Genomic DNA, 24,633 nt, shown 5'->3' with positions numbered 1-24,633 from the left:
AAACATTAGGGCAACATTTTTATGTAAAATCTGGCAAACATTATGTAAAATCAGGGAAAAGCGCCCAGTTAAATGCATTATAAATTGCTGGGACCACAAAAAAACCTGTAAAATGCAGGAAAATATAAAATTGGGGTATGTAAAATTGAGCTTTCACTGTACATGTACAGCCAAAGAGAAAGCTATAGCTACTAAGCCAACAGAATGCAAGAAGCAATAAATTGAGCTCATGACAGCAGGCCACTAAAATACAGTGATTTTATTAACTGGACTCCACCTTCCTTTACCTGTGATTCCTTTTGCACATAGAAAGTCTTCTTGGTCACACAGTATTCTGCACACACCCCAAGCCTACTCAAGGAACTTCTAGGGGGAGGGAAAAATGGCTTTGCTATGTTGTTTGAAAATTTTCCCCCGGCCCTATTTGTTTTTAATAAAGGCTCAACACTATTTTATTTTAATATGTCATTTACCATAGAAAGGTATTTCATTGGCCCTTTAATATATGGAAGGGTAGATTCCAAGAAATACTGTTAAAAACTGAAAATAAAACAAAAGGCAATTCATTCACAACATACTGTGCCGTGGTTTCTAATGTATTTTAGCTTTCCAGTTCATAAACATACATTAATTATGCTTTGCATCATTTGAAGCTTGGTTATATTATCATGGAAAGCCCTAATACTAATTAAAAGAGGATTTTGTTTTATAAAGACAACACAATAACAACATATTAAAATGAATGCACAAAGTAGGCAAATTGAAAGCCATTTTATTTTTTTTAGATTAAAAAATATGGAAATGCAGCTCATCTACTAACAATGCAAAACTGCATTTCCTATAAAGTTGTGTTAAAAATATGCTGAAATTCACCAAGCATCCCTGCATTAATACAATAGGACTATGTAGAATCTATTTCATCTATCTAATTTAAAAAGCTGTGCAATGAATTTTGATTGAGGGTGTATAATGTCCTAAAGCAGAGGTCTTTTTGTTTCTTTTCCTCTTTTTTGCTCCAAGAATTAGTTGGACCCCTAAGCTTATAACAGGGTTGCAACTATATGAAGACTTAGGGGGAGATTTACTAAGGCACGAACGCTTCGAATGCGGTTTTTTTGTAATGATCTGTATTTTTGCGACTATTTCGTCACCGTCGCAACTTTTTCATATATTTTTCGCAACTTTTTTGTCGCCGTCACAAAAAAATCGTATTGTTGTGCCGAGTACGAAAGTTTCGGATTCATTCAAGCTTCAGTATTGTGACTTTCCTTGGGCCAGGTTGGAGCTGCAGAGTGCCATTTATTCCTCTGTGAGGCTTCCAAAATCATGCAAAGTTGGAAAGGTTTTTCCGCCGTTTATGATCGTTCAATATGATAAAGTCGCGATGGCGATGACATAGTCGAGCAAAATAAAATAAAGTCGCAACGGCGACGAAAAAGTCGCGAAATTTTCGTTTCCAATCCGAATTTTTGCTATTCGGGATTCGAATTCGTGCTTTGGTAAATCTGCCCCATAGTTATATAAGATGCCATGTTCAAATACCAGGGATATCCAGAAAAGTAAATAAGCTATCATTTCCACAAAACTTGCCTATAGCAGAGCCCCCTTCCATTTCAATAGGTCCCCTTTTGAGGCTTTGCTCCAAAGTTCAGTGTTTTGAAGTGTCCCAATAAATCATCTGGGAATAATGGCAGATGAAAATAAATATTAGTAATGTTCCACACTAATAAAAAGGTAATAAAAAGGAAGGTACTTAAGTAAGTGTGATTTTGCCTCCTTTTGTGTGTCAGATGCAAAGAAATATGTTCATCTAAAAAGGCACAATAAAAAGTTCTACCACAATCCAACTTTGGTGGGAACAGTCTATTTTTGAGAAGGCCACAAGCCCTACCAGACACCAGTGCAGATCTATTTGGGGTAGAAGCAGGGAGAAAGGGAATAGGCGAGTGGTGGTAAGGGGGCTGGAGATGTGCTGGGGTGCAAGTGGCAGGAGGAGGAGTGTTGTGTGTGAGAGTAGACTCACACACAACACTGGGGAGTACAAATCTGGCCTTTGGTGTGAAATAGTAGTGTGCTGATTTCAGTAGCAATAAATGCACATAGTGTCACTTTCCTGATCTAATCTGATCTAATAATAGTAGCAATTGTCCTTTAACCCTACAGGTGTGTCCATATATTTGTGTGTACTGTGATGCAGTGGGAAGACATGAATAAATGTGGACAAAATGCAGGTTTTTCAAAGGATCATCTTGAAGTGCACTCTGGAATTGCCAATACGGAATTCAGAACTATGGAGTACAACTATATTCACCCTAGCAGGGCTGTACATTTGTTGAAGAGACCCAAGAGGTCTTCCAATGCTAAGTAATTTAATGTATGAAGCATTTTATGTTAGTCCATTAAGAGGTACCATGCAGTCGAGGGACGTCTAGGGACCCACTTCTATAATTGAACAGAGTTGTGTGCCAGCACATCCTGAGAGGGTAACATGTCATTAAGCCAACATTCTCAAAGAGATTTAAAAAAAAACAAAAAAAAAACATTCATTTGCAGTAGGATCACTAGTAATATTCAAGGGTACCTCAGAAAAATCTAAAAAATATTTGTGGTAAAGTGGTAAATTTAACAATTATATAAAGAGTCACATTTGGAGCATAACTGACTCTTGGGCAAACAACTTCTCACCATGAATACAGATAATCCGAAAGTCTATTCTCCGGCAGTAAACTGGATCATGGATTCTAAAAGGCAGCAATTAAAATGGCATTTAATGACTATCACTGGGACTCTTACTTCTTTCACACTTAGAGCTCCAGCTAATGACTCTTTAAAGCAAACGTGCCCAGGCACCAAGAATGCTGTAAATTTGCTATGTAAACATTAGTGTAATAATGACCGACAATGACTTTCTGGATCACTGTAGAACCAACATTCATGCAGCAGGTATTCCAAGGGATAACATTTTTCTTTTAACAGCTGCTTTAATTGTTTCCTACGGAGGCATTTTAGAATGTTTGCTGACAAAAAACAGTGATACAGGTATGGGACCTGTTATCCAGAATGCTCAGGACCTGGGGTTTTCCAGATAAGGGATCTTTCCATAATTTGGATCTCCATAACTTAATTCAGCTAAAAATAATTTAAATATTGAATAAACCCAATAGGCTTGTTTTCCCTCCAATAAGGATTAATTATATCTTAGTTGGGATCAAGTACAGGGTACTGTTTTATTATTACAGAGAAAAAGGAAATCATTTTTAAAAATTAGAATTATTTGCTTATAATGGAGTCTATGGGAGATGGCCTTTCTGTAATTCTGAACTTTCTGGATAAGGGGTTTCTGGATAAGGGATCCCATACCTGTACTATCACGCAATGATACTTTTAGCAAGTTACAAGGAGCAGCTATTAATCTCCAATGTGTTACATGAGCCTTCAAATTGATGTGGCCTTTTAGGTGATGCATTCCAAGATAATGTTGAGTTGAAAAAATGTCTTAAAGGGGCTGTTCACCTTAAAAAGTATGATGTAGAGAGTGATATTCTAAAACAATTTGCAATTGATCTTTATTTTTGTGTTTTTTTTTCATTTTATATTATATTTATTTTGACAATTTTCCAGTTTGGAATTTCAACACCTATCACTTTGAGTGGGTCCAAATGATCTTAGCAAGCAGGGAGTGGTTTGAATAAGAGACTGGTATATAAATAGTAAAGGGCCAAAACAAAAAGATAAGTACCGTATATACTCGAGTATAAGCCGATCCAAATATAAGCCGAGGTACCTAATTTTACCTAAGAAAACTGGAAAAACTTATTGACTCGAGTATAAGCCTAGGGTGGGAAATGCAGCAGCTTCTGCTAAGTTTCAATAATCAAATAATTAATAAAGGAAGCAAATTATCCAATCAAAGCATATCCTATCACCTACATCTAGAGGATATCCTGGGCAGTTGGCACCCATCAACAGGATCCCAACTTACTAGTTAACATACATAACAAAAATACTGTCTCTGTGTTTGATACCATTGCACTAATGTGGTCCTCACCTGACGCGTCTCCATAAGCCCAGTAGATGATCCAACTGTAATGGAATCAGCCCAATTTGGCCCTAAATGTGGATGAACAAAGTGGTACCAGATCTGCGCATTCAGTAACTATATGTGGCCAACCCCTCTTGCAAAAAAAATCTTCTGTTACAAGCCATTCTAAGTGAAAAGGTTAAGACGTGAACTTGTCTAAAATAATGAGATGCGGTTGCAACTGCCTCGGTGGCAGCAGTGGGACTTGACATCTCAGCGTGGTTTGTTTTCGGCAATCAAGCAGAGTATACCATAAATCCCATGGGTCCTTGCTTAACAGAAACACAGCTCTACAAAGCGGAATGCAGATTTCACATCCCTGAAAAACAGAACTGCTAATTCACTTTGTGCATCCCAATCAAACCATTATTGCACCTCAGTAACGTTTCCCTACCTGGAATAAGACCTTAATATTAATATTTAAAGAATGGCCGCAGTTTAAATTTAAACATATGAAGTCTATAGGTGAAATCTGATTGGCTGTTGTTGGCCCCGCCCACTTTTCTAAACTTGGAACATAGTCACCCAGTGACAAAGTGTGCAAAGTTTGGGGACCCTGACATTAAACATGTGAGAATGGCAGCAGTTAAAATTTCCCCACTGAAAACAATGAAAGACATGTGATTGGCTTTTGGCGGCCCCACCCACTTTCTCTAACCTTGAGTACAAAGTCACCCAGTGACTGACTGTGTAAAGTGCATCCCAATCAAACCATTATTGCACCTCAGTAATGTTTCCCTACCTGGAATAAGACCTTAGTATTAATATTTAAAGAATGGCCGCAGTTTAAATTTAAACATATGAAGTCTATAGGTGAAATCTGATCGGCTGTTGTTGGCCCCGCCCACTTTTCTAAACCCTTCTTCTCCCCTAGAGGGGCCAGCCCAAGAGCAAAAACTGTTGTTTGGGGTGAATGTTTGACTTACTGGGCAATCTATTCCTGGAGGCCAACAGCCAATTAAGGAGAAATGTAAAGGTTGTTTGCTTTCCTAGAAATGCTTTTATAGGTAGATAGCTGATTCTGTATCATGTATGATCGGTATTTTGCGATGTTTTCGAAATTTTTTCGTAGCGTTACGACTTGCGCGAATTGTCGCGACTTTTTCGTAGTCCAATCCGAATTTTTCCCATTCGGATTCGGATTCGTGGATTAGTAAATCAGCCTCTAAGTATCTTAATAATCTTTATTTTAAAAAATTTGGCCCGTGGCTTAGCCTCTATTTTAGATTTGACACCCCTGAGCTAGGGCATCCATTACCAAATGCTGTGCTACAAAGCCTTAAAACCTCAGTTATTGTTTGCTAGGGTGTAGTACTTGTTAAGCTAAGAGACATAGAGATGTACCATTGGAAAACTAGAGCAAAGTTCAGAGTATGCGGATAGAGGACTACAGATTATTACGTGGCACTTTATACTGCAAGATATTCAGTGCAATGTACAACACAGAGCAGGCAATCAATTGATTAGTTATTTTACTAAGTCCAAGGGTTTTGTGGAAGTGTTTTAAAAGGTGCAGAGATCAAGTCACTGGAGGAAAATAGCATTTATATTAGGAGTAAGTTTATACGAGCAGAAGTTATTTTAATATAGTACATTAGTAAGACATAGTACGTATCAACTACTGGCTGGTTAATTTCCTCTTTATATGACACTACCTGCAACTGCACCCTTATGGTAAATAAGAGCAGCAAAACAAGTGGTTGCTTATAACAGAAACTGTTAATTTACCAAAATTATACTTTTTATATATTATTATTACTTCAGATTCTTAAAGCACCAACATATTCCGCATCTCTGTATATATTACTTGATAAGGTATCTCCCTGCTTTACACAAATATTAACAAATGATGGTAGTAAGTAAAATAGAAAAGGGAGCATTATCAATCCCATTGTTGACTTTTCTAAATCATCTGATTCCTATGGTTAGGGAGAGATGTGACCCAGTGTGGGAAATATGGGCAGGCAAGCCGATGTATCATTTAACTTACAAAATACCTTACATAACCTAGCAACAATCTTTTGCTCAAGAACAGTATCAATTCTCTGTATCCCAGGAAGTATGCAGGGTAATGGTAACTTAAAAAGTCCCATCTCTTCAAAAGCAGTGTAAGGGAGGGCAACAAGGGCACCAGGCTAAGAAATATCCATGTTGGGCAATTCTTCATAGCACAGCTACCATGCTCTTATGTAGCCAAAAAAGCAAACAGTGGAAAATTTAAGCAGTTTGATTAAGCTTACAGAATGACTTATAGACACGGGTAGTGGAAAAACCCCCCAAATATGATTATAGGCCTCATTTATAAAGTGAAGTGCAGGTGAAAAGTGCAAAAAATTGGCACAAAAACATGGTTTTTACACATTTGCACCTTGTCTGTACTACACCCACCCCCTTCCCATGAATACAGCACTGCCAGTGTGCACTAAGGCCCTGGAAAGGCAAGTGTGCAAAAAGCACTAAGTGGCACAAGTTTCCACCCCCTTTTAGTCCTGATATCCTGTGAACACTATTGCTGCAACTAGTTTTACTCTGCATGTCATATGCTCAAAGTCTTATTAAATAGTACCATATACATTTTTTAATGTGTAAAAAATGTGTAAACTATTTACTAGGTCAGGTGTAGACAGTTTATATGTCCTGCATACATTTATATAGCCAGCTTAAAAGGCAATGCTAATAGATTCAGTGTTCCTTATCTTATTGTGCCACCTGCTGTCTTCTTGCAAAAATTAAATCTGGATGCCTTTTTCATAATATAGGTATGCATGGGACCTGGGGTTTTCTGGATAAGGGATCTTTCCGAAATTTGGATCTCAATAACTTAAGTCTGCTAAAAATCATTTCAATATTGAATAAACCCAATAGGCTTGTTTTGCCTCCAATAAGGATTAAATATATCTTAGTTGGGATCAAGTTAGGATCTATTACAGAGAAAAAGGAAATCATTTTTAAAAATTAGAATTATTTGCCTATAATGGAGTCTATGGGAGGTGGCCTTTCTGTAATTTAGAACTTTCTGGATAACAGGTTTCCGGATAAGGGATCCCATACCTGTATAATTAAAAAACAAAATTGATCACCGAAGAAACGACAGGGATCTTTAATAGGTTGGTTAAATGTTTTACTTTATTGTTAACATTGTTGTACAATTTAAGTTTTTTTATTTCCTTTTATTCCAGTGGTGATTGACTTATATCTTACTGTAATTAGTATTGATGTTGGTTTATGTATGTGAGTGTATAGATAGGTCAGTAAAGGCTTGTGTGTGCTGGGTTTACTTGGAAGGGTTGATGGAGTCTGTTTTTTTTTCAACCCAGTGTAACTACAGTATTTATAAGGCAAGTACTTTACTTGCTCATATCCATGTAAACCCACTTTTTGGGTCTGGTCTAACACCAACTCCTGCTCTACAAATGCTTATGTCATTACCATGTTCTATATGTTGGAATCTGCTTCTTTTTTTACTTTTTTTTTTGTTGGGCAATAATTAAAGGTCAATGAAATCAACAATGGAAAAAAAAATTAAAGGCCTCATTTACAAAAACTGGATGCTATTCACAAAGCTATTGTTTTACATGTAGCACTAATACTTTTGTCTTGCCTGCTATGATGAATTGTGCACGACTGCATTCAAGAGTAAAGAAAGGGCCACAAACGGATTCAAGGGAACCCTGAAATTAAAGGAACAGTAACACTAAATAATGAAAGAGCTTTAAAGTAATAAAAATATAATGCACTGTTGCCCTGCACTGGTAAAACTGGTGTGTTTGCTACAGAAACACTACTATAATTTATATAATAAGCTGCTGTGTAGCCACGGGGGTCAGCCATTCAAGCTGGAAAAAAGGAGAAAAGGCACAGGTTACATCGCAGATAACAGATAAGCTCTGTAGAATACAATAGTGTTTTATCTGTTATCTGCTATGTGCCTGTGCCTTTTCTCTTTTGAATGGCTGCCTCCATGGCTACACAGCAGCTTATTTATATAAATATGTATTGGCGATCCGAATTTTTCGTACCGAACGATTGTAAATAGCGGGAAACCTTTCCGATTTTGATCCTTCTGTGCACGATTTTGGAAGCCTCCCACAGGAATCAGTGGCACTCTGCAGCTCTAACCTGGCCCAAGGAAAGTCACGATAACGAAGCTTGAATGAATCAGAAACTTTCGTACTCGGCGTGACAATACGATTTTGTTGCACAAATTTTGTCGCAAGGTACGAAATTTTCACACAAGCTACGAAACTATCGCGCAAAATACGCTCGGAGCGTTCGTGGATTAATAAATGTCCCCCTAGGCATAAGGCAGGGAATGCTCATGTTCCTTCCAGCATTCCGAAAGCAAAATCAGATCTAGATCTGGTAGTTCTTGATTCTGCAGCTTTTTCCCAAAAAGTATGATTGGCTGTGTTTGTAGGCATTTGAGACTGGAACTCTTTTGGTAGAGCAGGGAGTATTTATTGCCTTGGAGAATATTGTGTGGCAGAATTTATAATCGCTGCCTTTACAATGAAGGTAGTAACAAACAAAACTGTTTTGACAGTTTTCTTCCTAATTGTATCAGCAAATCAATTTTAACTGTAGTGGAATATAGAGTCTCCCAAAGTTTATATGGACATGCACCCTATTGGTAGCCCAGACTGTCCTGTAGTACACTGGCTAAGTTACATAGGTGCTACAAGCTATAGCTGGATCAATATGTTTACTAGTTTGTTTGGAGAGTGTAAGGCGTAAAGCATACTCCTATTTATGTGGCTTTTTCATTGAATATGAATCATATAATTCACTGTGCTAAGGTGCCAATTTATCATGCTATGTAATATTGTTTACATTAAAAAACATTACTCATTATAAATATATATAGGAAAATAAGACATTCTGTGCATTAAGCTATTAAGAAATGCCCTCCCCTTTAAGCAAAACAGGGATTGTTTGTCCATATATTGCAATATATTCAAGCTGACAACAACAAGAAGTCCTCTGCACTCACCCATTATCAATATATATAGGACATTGAGATATTCTGTGCATTAAGCTACCAAGAAATGTCCTCCACTTTAAGCAAAACAGGGATTGTTTGTCCATATATTGCAATATACTTCAAGCTGGCTAACTACATTAAAGTCATCCATTCTGGCCAGTCCTACACTTACTTATGCAATTCCTTTTTATTGGCTCCACAGGGATCACCTGACTGTAGCTGGAAAGAGTGGGAGCTACAACATGAAGCTGGCCACAATGACACACACAAGCAGCATAGTGCAGGCAGAGTATGGTACACACAGGCAGCATAGGGCAGGCAGAGTATGACACACACAGGCAGCATAGGGCAGGCAGAGTATGGTACACACAGGCAGCATAGGGCAGCCAGAGTATGACACACACAGGCAGGGTAGAGCACCCACAAAGTAGGGAAAACCCTCAACAATGTAGTTCCTTGCAGATGTGAACAATGCAAGGCCTTACAGATGTGAACAATACAATATGATACAAATCAGACGCAATTGTGGCTAAAATTGTCAGAGTGGTGCTTGCAGTTAAAATGACATCTGCACAATACCTGCTTCAATAGACACACGTGCATGTTTTTTTCAGACAAACTGGCACAAATATGAACAAGTGTGAGGAGAGGTTAGGTTCAAGTATATTTAATTAATAGTGTCAATACATCCAAAAATTGCTCCCATTTTCATGCCATTGCAATTAAAGCTGCGTTCCACATGAACACTAATGTTTTTTAGTTTAATACTGATTTTCCAGAATTCTACATGATTTCCTCCCTTAAAATTTTGTTTCTGTCACAATATCCCTGAGTAGATGCCGTGGAGTACCAGGAAGTTGGAAGCCTGAAGACTGGGTAACCCGAAGTGTAACCATATACCACGGAATTGATGTCAGAGGCTATGATGATCAGTGCACACTATAGATATACAGACTTCAATAGTTTAAAACGGCACGCAGAGATACAATCCAGAATCAGGCCAAAAGTTGGTGCTGGCAGCAACAAGGGCCAAGGGTCAGAACCGGGAATCTGAGAACAGGACAAGGAAGGGCAACGGAGAACTAGAACAAGGCAGAGAGCAGGAACAGGACATGGAATCTAGAGCTTGGAACCAGAAGGGGGTCACGAGATCAATACTACAGGAACAAGGAACATGGGAATCAGAGGCAGGGTCACAGAAACAGCTTAATGACCAAGCAATGTGCAATGGACAGGCTTATAAAAGAGTCATGATTACAAGATGGGAAACACATGAGGATAACATTTATTTATTATCTTTTATACAAGTTTAAATAATGCTGTTTGTGTTTCATACACTTATAGTATAAAACTACATTACTAAAATGTAATCTGTTTTATCCATAGTTCTCATTTACTATTTTAAAGGAAATGTATTTTATTTTACAGTGCTGTAAATGTAAGATGTACACAATTTCTGAGATCGCTATTAAAGGGCAAGTAAGCCAGATATTTTACTACTTGTCTTAACATAGATGGTCATATGGCCAAAATGCCAAGAGAACATAAATGTGCAAGTGTCTTTGTAAGCTTTATCATTTAAAAATCTTTAGAAAACTCTTCTTCTCACACATAGTAACATAGTAAGTTAGGTTGAAAAAAAAAGACACACGTCCATCAAGTTCAACCTTTTTTGTCTATATATAACCTGCCTGCTAGGTGATCCAGAAGAAGGCAAAAAAAAGAGGGGAAAAAAACACTTCCTGACTTCAAGATGGCAAAATGACCAGACTCTGGATCAACTTCTACTAAGAGCTATCGCCCATAACCCTGCATTTCCCCTGTATCCAACCCTTTCTTGAAGCTATCTAATGGATAAGCCAGTACGACGATTCGGGGAGGGAATTCCACAACTTCACAGCTCTCACAGTAAAGAATCCTTTCTGAATATTTAATCCTTTCTTCTAATCGGAATGGGTGCATACCCCCCAACTGTCCCACTTTCCGCGGGACTGTCCCGGTTTTTATAGCGCATCCCGCTGTCCTGGATAGTTCAATGAATGTCCTGCATTTCCGTAATAGATTACGGAAATGCGGGACATTCATTGAACTATATGGGAGAGCGGGATGCGCTGGCTGGAGCCGGGCGCTCCTGCTTCTTGTGCGGCTCCTGCTCCTTATGCGGTGGCGACAGGGGGCGCAACCTTATAAAAGGGCCTGTTGCTGCTGCACAAGAAGCCGCATAAGGAGCAGGAGCCGCTGAAGAAGGAGGAGCGTCTATGGGGACACTGCGTATGGGGGCACTGTCCATTTGGGCACTGTGTATGGGGGAAATTGGGGGTACTGTCTATACGATCCCCTTATATATTTATACATACTTATCATATCACCCTTTAAGCACCTCTTCTCTGGTGTACAGCTCTGGTTGGCAGACAACACAGCCCAGTCGACTTGCACAATACACAGTGCTCAGCGGTCCAAGATGGCAGAGTCAAAGAACTGAGACAAATGTAAGCACAGAGAAAGCCAGTGAATACACAATCAAGATCTTACTGGCAAAACAGTCTAGTAGGAGAATGGAAGATGGAAACCACCATTTGTAACTAGGGTTAATATAGATCTCCTTGTACTTTTCCAGTTTATGTGGCCTGTGCAAGCACATTATGAATAATGAACACACTAAGCATATGCCAGGAAACGCTTATATCCCTACAGGTGCCGGAAGAGCAGCGCCTGGTTTCCACACTTTAAATTACACTGAACTACCTATGTCTACACAAAATAATTTGGTAAGCATAGATTTAAAAGCGCTTACTCTACCCCTGATCGCCACCTACGATAACACTCCACTTCTCTGCTTAAAGCCCTAAATACCGCGGTCACCTAAAAGTTTACGTCATAGCCCTGCCCATTTCTAACATGTATGGTCACGTGACTACGACAAGCCGACAATCTCTTTCTGCTCAACTTTTTATCATACGGGCGCAACTGGTTCAATAAACTAGTGACAATTTTACTTGACACCCTTATTATTATTATACTGAACTATAAGTACGTATACTTTGTGCCCCCACGCTTCCAGCGCTTCCTGTTATGCGCGGTCATGTGACATAGTAGAATTTAGGCAACGAGGCAGCACGGTGCAAGGAGGAGCTGGTGCTGTTGCTGATTGGTGTAGCCCCTCCCATTCTCTCCTGTCACCCGTAGCTTGTACTGCCGGGGCCGGAGGAGGAGAGAAGCCCCGGCATCATGGAGAGCAATAGGGATGAGGCAGAGCGCTGTGTTCGGATAGCAAAGGCGGCCATAGAAGCCGGAGACAAGGAGAAAGCAAAGAGGTTCCTCAGTAAAGCAGAGAGACTGTATCCGAGCAGCGAGGCCCGAGGTGAGATTAGGAACAGACCAGACACGTACTTTCACTGTACAGCCGTCCTTACCGTCATACTCTGTACCTGTATTATAGGCCTCGTCAGCTTCCTGTTATATTGCAGGGATGTCCGGCCCGTAACCCCTGCATCGACTGCTTGCTGAGGGGGCCCGCTGCGGGTTGGACATCGGTGCTATGTCAATGAACAACATAGCCATAAATACTGAACTGAATAAGAATTCCAATATGGACCATTGGCTCAGAAGATGCTGATCTACAACTTCCGCATCTCTCCCGAGGGCTCATAAGGCATGCTGGGAAAAGTAGTATTAGGAGGTCCTGGAGTTTGTTGGTTTTTATGGTCTAGTATGCTGTTGACATTTGATAGTAGGAGTTGCACATAGGCATTAGACGGTTGAACAAAGTAACTTGGTAGGATGAGACCATCTGTACAAAAGATGTTATCCCATATAATTGGCTAATATAAGTAACCTAACTAGCAGACGAGTTATGTATATGGGTATAGTACAAGTGTGGTGTGCACAAGAATTGGGCTGGTGTTCAGGGAACTCTATTATCATTTCTAAATTAAAATACAAGCAGTACCTTCTCTGCCTCCCCCCCCCTCCATAGGAGTTCAGCAGTGGGTGTTTAAGGGCAAAGTCACACATTACATATGGTCCGGCTGAGTATTGTAGGCAGAAGCGGATCCAATCTCATCCGCAGATCCTTGTAGCTGCACTCATGCTGACGTTGTGTCAGTGCATCTATAATGGGAATGGATCCACTTCTCTCTGCCTGCATACAAAATGCAGATGGAGAAAAGTGGACCCTAGGCAATGTGTGACTTTGCCCAAAGTGCTGAAGTCAGAATGGGCTTTTGTTCATTGGTTAGTAAATTAATGCAATTACTTTCCTCCTTGTCACATATTACAGTGGGGTTGCTACATGGGCCAGTAAGCTGCCAGTTCGGTCTAGATGCCTGCCTTTATTGGCCTCTATATATTCATCTTTAAACCCATCACCCTAAAATTGCTTCCACCACCAGAGGTGCGGGCTAATGGAGTCTGGGGGAAACAATAGTTTTCTTTAAAAAATAGCCCCCTTCAGCGCTAGGCTGCCTGTATCGGGAGTAAGCCTCTGGGGTGGGCAGCCTTGTTGTGGAACAGAAATGCCCATGAGGAGTGAGTGCCACAACTCGCTCATTATGCACATGTGTGTGAGGTAGGTGGGTGAGTGGTATTCACTGCTACATCACACGCATGTGCATAATGATCAAGCAGGGAGCCTAGCTGATAATACTCATGCGTGCTAAGTAACTTGGCCTGCACTGTTATTATTCTTTAGTTATATAGCACTGATATATTTAGCAGTTTGCAGAGATAATGGGGGTCCTTTGCATCTGCTTTTGCAGTGAGCAAAGTTCAGTTACAATTGCAGTTGTCTTATTTTTAACCCACGACCCAGCATTTTTTCCTAGAATTCCTGCATCATTTTGGTTGCAAGGGAGCATTTGGTTCATTTCACCAAAATTAATGTAACTGCAGAAATCAGACACAATTGCACAGAAGTCTGCCTGGCATCATGTTCGGTGCACAAATGACGTCTGCACCCAATTCTTTAAGTGCAAAGGTGCTACACCTACTGATGGTAGCCACAAAGGGAACCTTGGAACTACTGTCTGACTGGAGGTGGTAGTAGATCCAAGGTTTCTTGTGTCAATAGGCACTGCAGCTCCATTCAGAAGGCAGAAAGGACGGAGTGTCATTAAGTGCAGCTATACAGAGAGGAAAGTTCGAGCGACTTCGGGAAATCATAGCAATGTGAGATTTGTCGTGGGGCCACTAATCTCCCTGTCTGTCACTGCCCTTAGGGTGAAGACACATGGAGCTACTAGTAGCAGCTACTTGTGGCTACTAAAATAGACAATGCTGATCATTTACTGGTAATTGTCTCTACATGTGTTTTAGCAGAGGCTATTCTCAGTATTGTCTGTGGCAGGGTACATTCTGATGCTTTGTAGCCATGAAAAAGTTGCTGCTACTAATGGCTCTGTGTGTTTTCACCCTTAGAGCCCCATTTTACCTTACAGGTTACTCTGCCTACCCCCTTCTTGCCAGAAGTGAAGCATGTACAAGATGCTGGCCTGGGGGCAGTGTACCTGTGGATATGAATCAGCAGCAAGTTGCCAAGATACTATCCCATACTGAGTTGCTCCTTGAATTGCCTTTTATTGCCAATTGCCAATGGAATAAGCCATATATCATATAGTCCTCCCCAAAAGGATTTTCCACATGCACAATAGAACTGGCCTAGTATCCGTTTGGCAGGTTGCTTTAAAGCCAAAAAATGAAAGTGTATAAAAGTAATAACAATATAATGTACTGCTGCCCTGCATTGCTACAACTGGTGTGTTTGCCTCAGAAAGACTACTATAGTTTATATAAGTAAGCTGCTGTGTAGCCAAGGGGGCAGCCATTCAAAGTAGAAAAGGCACAGGTTACTTAGCAGATAACAGATAAACCCCCATTATATGGGGCTTATCTACTAGTTATCTGCTATGTAACCTGTGCCTTTTCTCCTTTTTTCCAGCTTGAATGGCTGCCCCCATGGCTACACAGCAGCTTATTTATATAGTAGCTTTTCTGTAGCAAAAACACCAGTTTTTTGCAGAACAACAGCACATTATATTTTAATTACTTTAAAACACTTTAATTTTTTGATGTTACTGTTTCTTTAAAGGCCTTATACTTGGGCCAATAATCTGCCATCTCAGTGTGGAGGGACAGAGTCAGCAGTTTACATTGGCCGTTGTATGACCACCTGTAGTCTGCATTTCAAAATCTGGATTGCCATTGATTGTTGAAAGACTAGGGCCAGTTAAGTAATCCAGTTGTGGGCTCTTTTTTTATAGAAGTGAACCCTTGCCTAGTTATAAGTCTCTTTTGTTTGCTTTAAAGGAACAGTAACACCAAAAAATGAAAGTGTATAAAAGTAATAACAATATAATGTACTGCTGCCCTGCATTGCTACAACTGGTGTGTTTGCCTCAGAAAGACTACTATAGTTTATATAAGTAAGCTGCTGTGTAGCCATGGGGGCAGCCATTCAAAGGAGAAAAGGCACAGGTTACTTAGCAGATAACAGATAAACCCCCATTATATGGGGCTTATCTACTATTTATCTGCTATGTAACCTGTGCCTTTTCTCCTTTTTTCCAGCTTGAATGGCTGCCCCCATGGCTACAGAGCAGCTTATTTATATACTAGCTTTTCTGTAGCAAAAACACCAGTTTTTTTGCAGAGCAGCTGCACATTATATTTTAATTACTTTAAAACACTTTCATTTTTTTATGTTACTGTTCCTTTAAGGTTAAGGGCATGCACACTGAAAACCCTGTGCAGTATCACTGCTGACATCCAGACAGGGTCATTAAGGGGAAGGATTAGCCAAATGTGAGTTTAGAGCTTAATACATAAAATACACTCATGTTCTGTTAATTCCTATGGTATTTTATCAGTGGGTGCAAGTTAGAATTTGCCTATTGATAAATACTCTTCTTAAAATCCCATAGGAATGAATAGAATGTGGGTGAGTTTTTGTGTGTTAAACTCTCACATTTTGATAAATTTGCACCTTCCTTAATCTTGTTATTTGCTACTTAAAACAAGTAGGTAATTCTGCAGTGTGACACAATGGGGTTCATTTATTAAGCCTGGGCAAATTTGCATCATGGCAACCAACCAGGTGTTTGCTTTTACTGTTCTCCCTAAAGCTGGCTGAAAAAGGGTAATCGCTGATTGGTTGCTATGGGATTATAATAATCTTCCCTTCTCATGGAAAAGGGCCTTTTTCTGGAACAACTACAAATAAAATATTAATCATGATTTCTTTTTAAATATTTTTTTGTTATGTGAAGGAAGTAAGATTGTAGAAGTAGTTTCAAATAGACAGTAAATCACCTTTTAAAAGAAAAATAACATTGTAAATTGTTTCTTAGCACAAAGAAAATAATCTAATTATGAACAGACAATGGGATAGCAGGGGGAATATACTGAGCATGTGCATACTTTAACCATCTATTTGTTTTGCAAACATCCATGCACGTTGCATGTAAATACATTACTTTGATTCTAAAGTAGCACTACCTTGTTTTGTGCATGTATGCACAAAAAACAAAGGTAGGTTTGTGTTTGCTGCAGCTGGCTAAGCCTTGTATGAGTGATATGGAATTACTTCAGCCTTAAATTAGTAATAGTCTCTGCATTTTTCATTCACTGATAAACACATTGGTAAGTGTGTAGAGTTCATTGCTGAGTGGTTCACTTTTATATGATGACACAAGTAAAGTGGAGTGTTTCACCCCCCTGTATCTTAGGCCTAGTGAGAACTGCAAATGCTTTCTCAATTCAGCCAATGGTTCTTGTCTTTACTGCTATACAGTAAATCAGTACAGTAGTTATTGTACTCACAGGGCTTTCATACTTTTTCTTTGCATAGTTTCAAACATGGTCAAAATAATAATTATTGCCTATATAGTTGATTATTTCTAATTATTTTCTTAATTGCTACAATGGTAACAGATTGCCTCAGATTTCTTAAAATTACATAGCTTAAGTAAAGAAGCTTTGTGCAGTCTGGCCTTGCACCTTTCAGAGAAGGCTTTGTGGACATCTGTGTGTTAGCAGTGATACTCAGATCTGATTGACTCAGCTTAAAATCTCATGGTAATATTTTTTGACACTCAGTCAGTTGCTGCAACAGTGGTTCAACTGCTCTAGCATCAGCTGAAATCGGCCTGTGTATCGCCACCTTAAATGGGTTGCAAAACAGCCAGTCTAAAGCTGGCCATGCACGCACCGATACTATCGTACGAAACCTCGTTTCGTACGATATTCGGTGCGTGTATAGCATGTCGGCAAGTCGACCGATATCGCAGGAAGCTGCTGATATCGGACGACTCGCCGATCGGCCAGGTTAGAAAATTTTGATCGGGCGCCATAGAAGGCGCCTGACCAAAACCTGCCGTCAGGGCTGAATCGGCAGAAGGAGGTAGAAATCCTATTGTTTCTACCTCCTTATCTGCTGTTTCAGCCCTGACTGTGTGTGGCGGATCATCGGTCGCACGAAACATCGTTAGATCGCCACGTGTATGGCCAGCTTAAGAACAAAGCCTGACTTGTCAATCAGTCACTTCTTGTAAATGGATTGTGTGCTTGTCTGACAGTCTGCATCTCTTTCCCCTTGGGTCTCACATATTTATCACAGGCTTCATCTCAAGCATTCCTACCTAGAGTAGAGAAAGCATATCTAGCCTCTGTAATTTACAGTAAGTGTTTCAGTTCTTTTTCTGAAAGCAAGGTCACAGTAGACAGTCTGAGAAATGCCAGTCTGAACAGACTGCAAGCCTGGAAAAAGTGAAGGGCAGTTAGTATATGGCCTAAGGCAAAATTGAAAGAGGGAAAGAATATTATATAATATTCTTCCCCTCTTTCAATTCTTTCCCTCTTTCAATTTTGCCTTAGGCCATATACTAACTTCCCTTCACTTTTTTTTTTAGACAGATTGGGCAGCTCATCTGCCCGTGTATGGGCGCTACCAATGGGCCTCCCTGACTGGCATCTGGCCTGAAATTTTTGGTTTCAAGCTGGCCCCAAGTGGAGCCTAGAGGAGTGCCTGGAGGGCCCAGCTTGAAGGCTAGTTTGGATAAAATTAGTAGAAAATGGTTATTTGAGCTACTAGATATTACTAGAAGCCTAGTTATTAAGGGTGGAATGTTATGAAAATATTTGATTGTCATCAAAGATATTCTTTGAACGATAGCTGAATAATTATTAGAATCGTTTGTTCATATATCTGTAACCATGTAATGAGCTAAGGAGGGCCCCTGAACAAATGTTAGTTGTTTAAGGGTGGATGGAAATTACTGTACAAGTATGGGATCAGTTTTTCAGAAACCTGTTATCCAGAAGAGTCTGAATTATGGAAAGACCACGGACTACGTTTTAATCAAATTATTAAAATTTTTAAGAAATTTTTCCTTTTTCTCTTTGAAAAATAAAACAGTCCATTTGTACTTGATTCTAACTAAGATATAATTAATCCTTATTGGAGGCTGAACAGTCCTATTGGATTTAATTAATATTTAAATTATCTGGATATCCATATTACAGAAAGACCTCTTATACAGAACAGAGGTCCTGAGCACTCTGGATAATCCGGTATGATACCTGTCCCTGTGCTGAACAGTAATTGCAGATGTAAGCCAGAGCCACATTGAGCTACCTTTGCTTTAGGATAATTTGGTAGCATTTATTATCCGAGAATAAATACAGCAGGGAAGACTACACTGGGGAAGGGTGGGAAATGTCTCACCTTGTTGTGTTATTTCTTAGCTGATGTATTTTTCAGGGATTGGTTGTATTTTGCATCATTGTTTAGCTAAAATTTTGCCTGGTTTGAGTCAGGTGCTACTGCAGTGCTTACCTGGTGATTTGGACCTTCCGGAAATCATAATGCAAATCTGATACATGCATGGTTCAGTGGGTAGCTGCTGCTTTTTAGTCCAGGGGCTCTCAGTTTTATTCTGAACTGGGCAGTATCTGCAAGGACCTTAGATTGTAAGATGGGAATGATAAACAATCTCTGTAATGACTTGTGTAAATGTGTCAGAGAAATATAAATAAAGCATAATACATAAATAAATACACCAGAGAAATGGTTATAGTAGGTCATAAGTAATATGCATCTTATTTTGCAGCACAATTGTCACCTTAGGGACAATTTTTTTCACCTTAGTCTCCAGCTGCCTTAGTATGTTGACTGTCCCACTCCGGGTAGCCCATGCTTAAACTTCACTTTGAATGTGTTGGATACCTACCTCAATTCCTACTGCTAGATACCTGTGTAACTATTCCACAACACTTTTTTTAGCTTTGTTGCAAGCTTTTGAAAAAAATGACACAGCGGGAAATGGACCACAAAGTGCAAAAATGGCAAAAGGTACAGAACAACCCAAAGCAGAGAAAGACAGCAATGCTTCTGCAAGTAGCGATACAGGAAAAGGCCATACACAGGACCAGCTGGATGGTGTACAAAGGTACGGTTTCTTTTTTGAATTGCTTTATGTCACAGTAAAAACCACAGTATTTAAAGAGGATATAAACCTTCCATTTTGCACCCCTGTACTACACTAAATTTTCTGTTGCATACCTGTGACTATAATAGTACTCATTACATAAATGTGCCAGAACAGCAAGAATGCCCAAGAAAAGCAAAAAAGCATTTTAACTATGGAGTGGTTATTATACCCAATGGAATTGGTATGTAGTAGCAATCCTCTTGGCAGTGATGTAATAATGCAATCTTTCTTCATCATTTAACTATGGATATTCCCAAAGGTAGTGTGAAAGACTTTGGTCACATATATGCTGCACTTCATTGCTAAACCAGAGAGATACAGAACAAAAAAACAAAAACTACTTGCCTTAGGACATTTCTGTCTGCACCAGAGTAAATTGTATTTATTTTCCAGTCTTTCAAGCCACATTCTGTTTCTTAGTCCCTAACCTTACTGCTTGACCAGTACTGACCATGGTACTGGTTATTTATATGTTAATCTAAATGAAGGCAAACTTATTTTTAGGTGATGTATTAAAGTGCTACCTGCTTCAATCTCACTTTGTCATTTATTTATTTTTTTTTACAGGATAAAAAAATGTAAAACATATTATGAGGTATTAGGTGTTAGTACTGATGCTGGAGAGGAGGATTTAAAAAAGGCCTATCGAAAGCTGGCTTTGAAGTTTCATCCTGATAAAAACCATGCACCTGGTGCCACAGAAGCTTTTAAAAGTAAGGCGAGTTTATGTAGTTTATGAACCTAAACATTTATGTTAAAACAGGTTAACTTAAAATGACAATTGATTTTGATTTTGCAAAATGAAAGCTCCTCATTGTTCTAATTTATGGACTAATTAATATATGTATAGAGTTATTTACATATTAGGACCAGATTCAATTTGATGAGAGAGACTTCTCTAGTTTAACCCCAGACCTCCAATGTAACTACCCTAACATACCTCACTATAGCAGAAATTAATATATTAGGCTTTTTTATAAAACCCACTTATTGTACAGCGCTGCGGAATATGTTGGCGCTTTATAAATAAATGTTAATAATAATAGGCTTTGTAATTGTGATTTTTTTTTTTTGTCAGAAGAAAAATGAGCTGTAACATAACTTTTTTTTTTTTTTTTTAAACTATCTCTCAGAAATTGGAAATGCCTATGCAGTGTTGAGTAATCCAGAGAAACGGAAGCAATACGACCTTACCGGAAGCGAGGATCAGATGCAGAACAATCACAGAAATGGTGGCTTTGACTACCACAGAGGCTTCGAAGCAGACATCACACCTGAAGATTTGTTCAATATGTTTTTTGGTGGAGGCTTTCCATCAGGTAACAATCTCTGCAATGTTACATTTTGACATGAATTTGCAAACTGAGTTCTGTACCCTGCACAACTGATTTAGTTACTTACTGGAGAAATTGAGACTTTCCGTGTACACAATGCAAAAGCAGCTGTATCATGAAATTTGATGGGTATATTTATGAACATTGGAGACAATGATGTTTCCCATAGCAATTTTGCTTTTGGTTTTTAACTTGTGGGTGGCTGTTCAAATCTAATTGCTGATTGGTTGCTAAAGGCAACATTACTGGTAATGTTTGCCTCCTATGTTAATAAACACGCCCCTGAGTGTTTTTTTTTTTTCCTTTCCAGGAAGTGTACATACATTTTCCAATGGACGGGCTAGGTACAGCCATCACCAGCATCATCATCATAGTGGCCATGACAGAGAAGACGAGAGGGCAGATGTAAGTATAGTGACATTTTAAGGGTCTGTCTGCTTCTTACATCTTGTTATAAGTTACACACATCTTTAGTACTGAGGCAGCAAGTGCAACTTTTTAAAGCTTACAATATCATTCTTAGATTGCTTTGTTTTGGCACCTACCTTATGTCATATACAGGCCGATAAATGCTTACACCTGTTGCCTGCCGGACTAATATAAGGCTGAAAAATGTCCATATATCTACCAGGCAGGTCAGAAAATTCTGATAGGTAGAGGTCGCATAGGCACGTTGAGGTGGTCTGCTATCTGCTATATTTTTTTTCTCCCTTTTTGGTCATCATATGTAAAGATCTTCCTTGCAAGGTATTCTACTAGTATTCTGATGCATTGTCGTTAGCTTCTCATGTGCGTTAGCCCTGACTAACTATTAGGTTCTCGAATGTAATGTGTAGGGTCTAGGGCTGCACTTTCAAACGCTATTCAGTGTGCAAAGATACTCTTTAATAATGTGGTTTGTCATTCATGTCAACTAACGTCATACGCCCATACATCATAGTAAAAAATTTTTGTTAGATTTTTTAATGTTTAAATGTGTTTTAGTAGATGTTAGGCAAAAATGTTCCTAATTTTAGAAAAACCACATATCCAGATAAGCATTCTAGATAATAGATTTCCTTCCTAAACTGTGTAATGAACACACTCATTAGGGATTTAGAACAATTGATCAATTACCCAATATCTTTAAATCTCGTTCATATTTAAGGCAGTGCTACTTGGAGAGGTTTTATTAAGCTTATTTAAGCCAGGGAAAACAAAACCATGGTGCTTTTAAAATAGATTTAATCAGAAATGAACATGACTTAACAGCAGTCAAAGCTTATTTATTACATTGGGTTATTAATTTGGAGATAACATTGTCACTTTAAACTTGGCCATAAATGGTACAAGTTTATCTGCTGGTTCTCAAGATCAAGCATTGGATTGTTGTTGCTCCTTGTGCAACCAGCGTTCCTTATTTTTTTTATGTACTATGGGTGGTATACTCCCAGAATGTCAATGTAGTGTCCTTGTCTGGCTTGTGAGCAGTATCAGGAATTTTAGCCAACAGTTGGAAGGCCACTGACTGGACATTTCCTTCTGCTTATATAAGTCAAATATTTAGCCAAAATTGTAAGGCTTGTTTTTTTTCTTTATTTAAATAATGAACATCACCTTATTCTACAAAGATAGATTGATGGTTCATTTGAGTCTCTTCCCCAATGAAGCTCACAGTCTAGGGTCCCTATTACATTCATACAAAGGTAATTGTTGGTTGATTTGCCTTGCTGTTGTCCCTGCCACCCTGTGGGCAGAGCAGTTATTACACATAGTGACATAACCATTTAATGCAAGCTTAAAATAAGGACAATGTAGCCTGAGAGTATGTAAGACTTAGCAACAAAACATTTGTTTTGGTTGAGTTTGGATGTTTTACTTTGCCTTCTGTGTTTTTCAAAGGGTGGTTTCTCCATGTTTATCCAGCTGATGCCTATAATTGTTTTGATTCTTGTGTCCTTGCTGAGCCAATTCATGGTCTCCAACCCACCATACAGTTTATATCCAAGATCGTAAGTATTTTAAGTTAAGTTTAATTGAAATAATTGCTGTGCATGTGCTGGAGCATATTAAGAAACTTTTTAGCAACCAGTAGTTATCTTTTACTGGTCTAGTGTAGTTAGAATACTGGGAATCCATCTAAATGGTTTATATGGGTTTATGGACTCGACTGTCAGCTCTCCTGTATTTTAAGGATTCATACACAAGGACAGGTGCAGGGGTTGGGGCATAATTGGGCATGGCAAAAAAATTGTTGTCATGCTACTTGTTTTTCATGCTTTGGGTTTTGTTTACATACTGTATTTGTTGAACTTGTTATATTTGAAATAGCTGTAAATGAGTGAACTATATAGTGTAAGCTAGTAACTAAACAGCGTAATCATTGAGCATGTTGATATTTCAATGTGAGTTGATGAGTAAAATATGGTGGAGGGGGGCACAATTGTTTCCCATCTTCATTTTAAAGTGCAAACTGTATTTCTTTTCCCAGTGGTCAAGCGACTAAACGTGTAACAGAAAATCTTCAAATTGCCTACTATGTGAGCAAGGATTTTCAGTCTGAATATAGTGGCATATTGCTTCAAAAACTAGAGAAAAACATTGAAGAGGATTATGTGGCTAATGTCCGAAATAACTGCTGGAGAGAGAGGCAACAGAGTAAGTATTTGTAAATTTCGAAGGGTTGATAACTTGGCTTGGCCTTTAAGGTCTGTGTGACATATGGAGATTTACTATTGAACCTGAATTTGATATGGGACTTAACTCCTGCTTTGATCACTGAGGCAACAAATTAGTTAAAGCAGAAATATTTTTTCCCCCACTACCAACACATAAAAAATCTTTTAAAATGTACATACCCCATAAAAACAAAGCAGCAATAGTAGAATTAGTAGAAATAGTACTATTGCTGCTTTGTTTTTATGGTACCATATGTGATGTTCAGCATTAGAAGCTTGCTTGTCTTTGCTGTAAAATATGTTCCCTGAGTGCAATCTGTGCTTTTTCTTTCTAGGATCAGATTTAATGCATGCTGCAAAAGTGTATCGGGACGAGAGACTAAAAGTGAAAGCAGAATCCATATCTATGGAAAACTGTAAAGAACTTAATCGACTCACATCACTTTTTCGAGGTGGATGAAATGCAAGATTATAGCTTTGTTTCTTTGGACATCCTTTTTTTCTGTAAAATACAAGCTAAGTGCTTTTACCATGACTCACCATACAGGGAGTAAATATGAACCATTCATCTGGCTAATTCGGGCTTATTAAACATCCTGACAACTTGAAAGTCACAGGGTCCATATTTTTATTTAACATTGATTTCCATGTAAGTGGTTTATTTCAAGAATACAAAAAAAAGCAAATTTCAGACACGGAATCGGGATCTTGAATCGTCGAAGGGCATGTAAATATTTCAAATGATTTTATTGTATATAAGAGCTAAGAAATTTCTATGTACATAGTTACAGATGTGATTGGATCTGATTTTCATACTATTGCATCAGATTGACTGTAAAGTTTTAACTGTGAGTTCTATTTAATTGTGTAGATTTTAAAATAATCTTTAAACTATTTAAAACATTCTTTCAGCCATTTTGCAATGCTAAGTCTTCCCCTAATAGTGAAGCACTCACATTGTTGCTGGTTCATCTTGCTTGTTTAAAAAAATCAGGCTCAGTTGGTTTGATTTGCCAGTGAAGAAAGAAAAGCTGGCCATACGTGAAACATTTTGGTTGTATTGAATTGCCAGTCATTCCATCTAGGGAGACCCTTG

At 38.8% G+C, this 24,633-nt stretch overlaps 1 protein-coding gene across 1 annotated transcript; it reads left to right on the top strand.

Moving 5' to 3' along the window:
- Positions 1 to 12,206: 12,206 nt before the first annotated feature.
- On the top strand, positions 12,207 to 24,218 carry dnajb14 (DnaJ heat shock protein family (Hsp40) member B14). Its single transcript, NM_001016588.2, has 8 exons — positions 12,207 to 12,423; positions 19,339 to 19,504; positions 20,114 to 20,259; positions 20,680 to 20,865; positions 21,191 to 21,285; positions 22,762 to 22,871; positions 23,351 to 23,517; positions 23,873 to 24,218. Exons 1-8 carry the CDS (start codon positions 12,291 to 12,293, stop codon positions 23,995 to 23,997), a joined length of 1,128 nt encoding a protein of 375 aa, NP_001016588.1. The 5' UTR covers positions 12,207 to 12,290; the 3' UTR covers positions 23,998 to 24,218.
- Positions 24,219 to 24,633: the final 415 nt, after the last annotated feature.

The sequence above is a fragment of the Xenopus tropicalis genome, chromosome 1, assembly GCF_000004195.4.
Source record: "Xenopus tropicalis strain Nigerian chromosome 1, UCB_Xtro_10.0, whole genome shotgun sequence".
NCBI classification, from domain to species: domain Eukaryota; kingdom Metazoa; phylum Chordata; class Amphibia; order Anura; family Pipidae; genus Xenopus; species Xenopus tropicalis.
Note: the sequence above shows the minus strand (reverse complement) of the source record. Positions and strands in the feature narration are given on the sequence as shown.

Excerpts from the sequence above, each read along its gene's own strand:
- dnajb14 (NM_001016588.2), top strand. The coding sequence starts at position 12,291 with ATGGAGAGCAATAGGGATGAGGCAGAGCGCTGTGTTCGGATAGCAAAG. Across the intron at positions 19,505-20,113 it reads CAGCTGGATGGTGTACAAAG|GATAAAAAAATGTAAAACAT; the intron begins GTACGGTTTCTT and ends TTTTTTTTACAG. Across the intron at positions 22,872-23,350 it reads TACAGTTTATATCCAAGATC|TGGTCAAGCGACTAAACGTG; the intron begins GTAAGTATTTTA and ends TTCTTTTCCCAG.